Raw genomic sequence first — 6102 nt, 5'->3', positions numbered from 1 at the left:
TTTTTTGGCTGGGGCCAGGTTTGAACCTGCCACCTCTGGTATATGGGGCCGGCGCCCTATTCCTTTGAGCTACAGGCGCCGCCCTGGATATTAAGTGTTACAAGAGCTGAGCCTGTGAGAGTTTCCCAAACCTCCTTATATACATACCTGCATCATCCATTGAGTCTGTATGTGCACACAGATTCCTGCCACCCTTCTTTCATTGTGATATAGGATATACATGTTCAGTCCGTCCTTCCCAAAGTATTTATTACAGCGGACTATGCCAAGACCCTACTACAAGGAACAATTAGAGGGATGCTTGTTTTCAGGAATCTTCACATCTCAGAATTTGGTCAATGACAAGTGTAGAGGGACCTGGGAGACCAGGAGGACTAGTGGGATCAAGTTCTGGACAAATCTAGTATAGGCCGAAGAGTTTGCTGTGCCTGAGTGATAGCCAGTATAGTTGGAGAAATTGAGGCTCAACTATAAACTATAGCTTACCTGAGGTCATACAGCCATTAAACGCCAGAGGCAAGTCCAGGATTCAAGTTTGTTTGTGGGTTTTTTTTTCTCATTATGTATGTTGCCCTCAGTAACATACATAATGTTGAGGTTGAGCTCACAGCAACCTCAAACTCTTGGGCTTAGGTGATTCTCTTGCCTCAGCCTCCCGAGTAGCTGGGACTGTCATAACGCCCAGCTATTGTTGTTTTTTTTTTTTTTTTTTTTTTTGGTTGTAGTTGTCATTGTTTAGCAGGCCCCAGCCAGGTTCCAACCTGCCAGGTATATGTGGCTGGCGCCCTAACCACTGAGCATCGGTGCCGAGCCAGGTTTTTGTTTTTGTTTTTTTGAGACAGAGTTTTATTATGTTACCCTCGGTAGAGTTGCTGTGGTGTCACAGCTCATAGCAACCTCAAACTGTTGGGCTTAAGTATTTTCTTGCCTCAGCCTCCCAAGTATCTGGGACTATAGGTGCTTGTCACAACGCCCAGCTTTTTTTTGTTGTTGTTGTTTTTGGCTTAGTTGTCATTGTTGTTTAGCAGGCCCAGGCCGGGCTCAAACCCCCCAGCCTCAGTGTATGTTGCCTGCGCCCTACTCAGTGAGCTACGGGCACCAAGCCTCTTTTTTTTTCAGTGGTAAGATAGGACTTTTATTAGAAGTTAGGAATACAGAAGAAGTGAAAAGCATCAGAGCTTCTGGAAGGAGGAAAGAACTGAAGAACTCGGGAATCTCCATGTGGGCTCTTTTATCTAGGGGTCTTAGGTCTAGATTACAGGTGGAAGGGATTAGGGTGTGTACTCCTACCCAAGTTTTCTTTTTCTTTTTCTTTTTTTTTTGAGACAGAGCCTCAAGCTGTCCCCCTGGGTGGAGTGCTGTGGCATCACAGCTCACAGCAACCTCCAACTCCTGGGCTCAAGCGAGTCTCCTGCCTCTGCTTCCCAAGTAGCTGGGACGACAGGCGCCTGCCACAACGCCCGGCTTTTTTTTTTGGTTGCAGCCGTCGTTGTTTGGTGGCCCGGGTTGGATTTGAACCCACCACCTTAGGTGTATGTGGATGGCGCCTTAGCCACTTGAGCCACAGGCGCCCAGCCTCTTTTTCTTTTTTTTGAGACAGAGTCTCACTCTGTTGCTCAGGTTAGAATGCTGTAGCATCTGCCTAGCTTACAATGACCTCAAACTCTTGGGTTCAAGAGATTGTATTGTCCTGCCTCAGACTCACAAGTAGCTGGGACTACAGGCCCCACAATGCCTGGCTAATTAGGATTCAGGTTTCTTCCATTGCCTAGAAGGCTGGGTCTTGGTTTGGGGAATTGGGGACAGGGCAATGGAGAAGAGCAAAGAGGAGACAGGGCACTCTCTCACCATTGGGAGAGTAGCTGGACTGATAGGAAGGGCTAAAGGGGATGGACAGGTACAAACCCCACTGTATAGTCCTGCCTTTTTCACCATCCATGCTGGGGGATAGCGGAGCTGTGTGGTTACAGCCTTACCTACCTTGGAGAGGCCCATGTGTGTACCTGTGAGCACCTGAGAGTAGGACTCAGCTATGAGTCCTGAGTGTGTCTTACGATAAGGCTCTCAACCTGAGTTAACTGCTTCTGAGTGGGCCTCAGGGGTATCATATTAAGTACCTGAGTGTGAAGTATGTGGTTCAGGACTGTCACCTGAGGGTGCCTGAGTGGGAGTCTACCAGCATCATCTGTGTGTTCTGCAGTATGAGAGAGGCTTAGGTGTTACCACTATGTCTGAGGTTGAAATCCATAGTAAAGGGATGTATATGAGCCCTTATCTAACATCTGTGTGCCTATGAGCCTCGGGGAAAAGAAACATGTGCCACAGCAGTGAGTTGCAGTATGGGTAATCTTAGAGTGTGAAGGGAACAAAGCTGTTACTACTATACTTAGGTTTGAGACATATTTTACCAGTATGTACCTGAATGGGGCTGTTACTTATATTTACCTGAGACTGATACTCAAGTATGTTTCCTGTGTACCTGAATATTACATGGGAGGAAATGCAAGTGTATCAGTTTTCTTAACATGGGTGCCTGAGGGTGAGGCTCCCTGGCTCCCAACCGTGCCTCTGGGGTAATCATCCTGAGCCGGCACACCTGTGGCTTTGACAGCCCCTCCTTCCTTCATTTCTATAGAGTCCACTGCTCAACACCACTGCTTGCGGCCTAGAGGCAATGGCCTGCCTCCATGAGACCCGAACACCCTCCCCCTCCTTTGGGGGCTTCGTGTCTACCCTAAGCGAGGCATCCATGCGCAAGCTGGACCCAGACACTTCTGATTGCACTCCTGAAAAGGACCTGACACCTACCCAGTGTGTACTTCGAGATGTAGTACCCCTTGGTGGGCAGGGTGGGGGCGGGCCCAGCCCCTCCCCAGGTGGAGAGCCACCCCCTGAGCCTTTTGCCAATAGTGTCCTACAGCTGCATGAACAGGACACAGGGGGCCCAGGGGGAGCCCCTGGGTCACCTGAAAGTCGGGCATCCAGAGTTCGAGCAGATGAGGTGCGGCTACAGTGCCAGAGTGGCAGTGGCTTCCTTGAAGGCCTCTTTGGCTGCCTGCGCCCTGTCTGGACCATGATTGGCAAAGCCTACTCCACGGAGCACAAGCAGCAGCAGGAAGGTAGGCCATGTCCTGTGGAAGCCTCCTCCCTGTCTCTGAGCCTGAGATCTGGTGGTCCCTTCCCTCCCCATGACCCAGACCTAGTTCCTTAGCCAGCCATCAGCCTCTAATCTTCCATCTTCTTTTATGGTCACTAATTCATTTCCTTCCCTGTCCTATCAAGCTGTTGTCTCAGCCTGTTTAGGCTACTCTTCTGCCTTGCCTTCAGTGAGTTATTTTAGGCACCCCAATCCTGTCCCCTGTTCTTGAGCATGGCTCTTTCTGAGCCGTGCCCCTATTGTTTCCTACCCACAGACCTTTGGGAGGTCCCCTTTGAGGAAATCCTGGACCTGCAGTGGGTGGGCTCAGGGGCCCAGGGTGCTGTTTTCCTGGGGCGCTTCCATGGGGAGGAGGTAGCTGTGAAGAAGGTACGAGACCTCAAAGAAACTGACATCAAGCACCTGCGCAAGCTGAAGCACCCCAACATCATCACTTTCAAGTGAGGAGCAGGGCAGGGGCTGGGTGTTGGGGATACTGTGCTGAGGCCTGGGCCCCTCCTGGGCAGTAGGACATGCCCTATCCTTCCCAAAAGAGAACCCCAAGTGGAGTGGGTCAGAATGGGGGTTGAGGGTATAAATCAGGTGGATGCTGACCAGGCTGAGGCCTCTGTGCCACTGTGTTCGGCCCCCAGGGGTGTATGCACCCAGGCTCCCTGCTACTGCATCCTCATGGAGTTCTGCGCCCAGGGCCAGCTGTATGAGGTACTGCGGGCTGGCCGCCCTGTCACCCCCTCCTTGCTGGTTGACTGGTCCATGGGCATCGCTGGTGGCATGAATTACCTGCACCTACACAAGATTATCCACAGAGACCTCAAGTCCCCCAAGTGAGTAAGCAAGCAAGTAGGAAGCAGCTGATGTGCATGCAGGTGACCCACCCAAGCCAGTGTGACCCATCTCAGAAACCTTTTCCAAATGACAATTCTATCTTTGGGGGGGGGGGGGCTGTAGGCAAGGACACCCTTGCCTTTGGGTGTCCCACATGATTTAAAACAGCATAGCAGAGTTATACATGAGGTGTGTGGAGGGCGTGGACCCCAGCTGACTACACTCTTTACCAGCATGCTAATCACATACGACGATGTGGTGAAGATCTCAGATTTTGGCACTTCCAAGGAGCTGAGTGACAAGAGCACCAAGATGTCCTTTGCAGGGACAGTAGCCTGGATGGCCCCTGAGGTGATCCGCAATGAGCCTGTGTCCGAGAAAGTCGATATCTGGTGAGGACCAGGCTGAGGACTGAGAAGAATGGGTGGCCATCAGGGTGGAAGGGCATGCATGTCCAAGGCGTAAATGCAAGTGAGATTGTGTCTATAGCAACCAGAACCTCTAGTGAGCCCCTTCCCTTCTAAGTGATGTCCTTACTCCTAGGTCCTTTGGTGTGGTGCTGTGGGAACTGCTGACTGGTGAGATCCCCTACAAAGACGTAGATTCCTCAGCCATCATCTGGGGTGTGGGAAGCAACAGTCTCCATCTGCCTGTGCCCTCCAGCTGCCCAGATGGCTTCAAAATCCTGCTTCGCCAGTGCTGGTATGGATGGCGGGGGCTGGGATCCTTGGCTTGTTGGAGTTGAGAAGCTAGAGTGTTGCTGATAGCCAGCACCTAGAACCCATGTATCCAGACTCAGAATCCATAATGGCGGAAGAGGGCCACAACTCACAAATGTGGCTCTCCAAGAATCCAGGTAGAACACTCCAGGATGAGGATCAAAGTGATTAGTCTAGAATTTAGGAGGGGTTGGACCGATCAGTAATCTGCAGAACTGCATTAGATTCAGGTACAGACTGACTTGCACTAGAATTGGCTTATGCTACCTTCTGAGTTGAGTGACCCTGGGCAAGTGATATCACCTCTGAACCTGTTTCCTCGTTTGTAAAATATGGCTAACAATACTGTTATCCAAAGATGCTATCAAGTTGCTATGGAAGGACTGGCATAACCAATGAGCACAACTGGTTAAGCCTCAAGCTGTAAAAATATAGGAAAGGAATCTGGACTCCCTTTTGCAACCTATAGTAGATCCTACCTAAAGGGAAGGTTGAAGATTCTTAATCTGAAAGAGCATTTCCCACAATGTAGTCCTTTAATGGAATTACTCAGAAAAAGGTTTTATTTTGGCAGAAAAATTAGAAAATAAGGATTTAAATAGGTTTCCTATGATACCACTTTGACCTAACGGGCAGTGTGTTTACATTTCCTAGAGAGAACTGACCATGATTTTGTCAAGAGGGGAGGCTGAGGCGAGAGAATGGCTTGTGGCTCGGCGCTAGCCACATACACCTAAGGTGGTGGGTTTGAATCCAGCCCGGGCCCACCAAACAGCAACGGCTGCAACCAAAAAATGGCCGGGCCTTCTGGCAGGCACCTGTGGTCTCAGCTACTTGGGAGGCTGAGGCAGGAGACTCCCTTGAGCCCAGAGTTGGAGGTTGCTGTGAGCTGTGATGCAACAGCACTCTACCCAGGGAGATAGCTTGAGGCTGTCTCGAAAAGAAAAGAAAAGAAAAGAAAGGCTTGAGGTGATGTTCATAGCTCAGTGGGTAGGGTGCCAGCCACATATGGGTTCAAATCCACCCCAGGCCAGCTAATGCAAACAATGACAACCAGAACGACAACAAAAAAATAGCTGGGCATTGTGGCAGGTGGCTGTAGTCCCAGCTACTTGGGTGAGGCAAGAGAATGGCCTAAGCCCAAGAGTTTGAGGTTGCTGTGAGCTGTGATGTCATAGCACCTACTGAGGATGACATGGTGAGACTGTCTCAAAAAAAAAAAAAAAAAATTGCTGAGCCCAAGAGTTTGAGGTTGTTGTGAGCTAAGAAGCCATGGTACTGGCTCGACGCCTATAGCTCAACCGGCTAAGGCGCCAGCCACGTACACCTAAGGTGGCGGGTTTGAATCCCCAGCCCGGACCCGCCAAACAACAATGACAGCTGCAACCAAAAAATAGCCGG

The 6102-nt window shown here is 50.3% G+C and overlaps 1 protein-coding gene across 1 annotated transcript in view; it reads left to right on the top strand.

Moving 5' to 3' along the window:
• Positions 1-2547: 2547 nt before the first annotated feature.
• MAP3K12 (mitogen-activated protein kinase kinase kinase 12) overlaps positions 2548-6102 on the top strand; it is a 7954-nt gene continuing 4399 nt past the window's right edge. The window contains exons 1-5 of the mRNA XM_023513692.1: positions 2548-3119; positions 3414-3597; positions 3790-3981; positions 4216-4374; positions 4526-4684. Of these exons, the coding sequence (XP_023369460.1) occupies positions 2675-3119; positions 3414-3597; positions 3790-3981; positions 4216-4374; positions 4526-4684 (1139 nt within the window). The 5' untranslated portion in view covers positions 2548-2674. The remainder of the gene's footprint in view (positions 3120-3413; positions 3598-3789; positions 3982-4215; positions 4375-4525; positions 4685-6102) is intronic.

This window comes from Otolemur garnettii, unplaced genomic scaffold, assembly GCF_000181295.1.
Source record: "Otolemur garnettii isolate 467f Iridium unplaced genomic scaffold, OtoGar3 scaffold00043, whole genome shotgun sequence".
NCBI lineage: Eukaryota > Metazoa > Chordata > Mammalia > Primates > Galagidae > Otolemur > Otolemur garnettii.
Note: the sequence above shows the minus strand (reverse complement) of the source record. Positions and strands in the feature narration are given on the sequence as shown.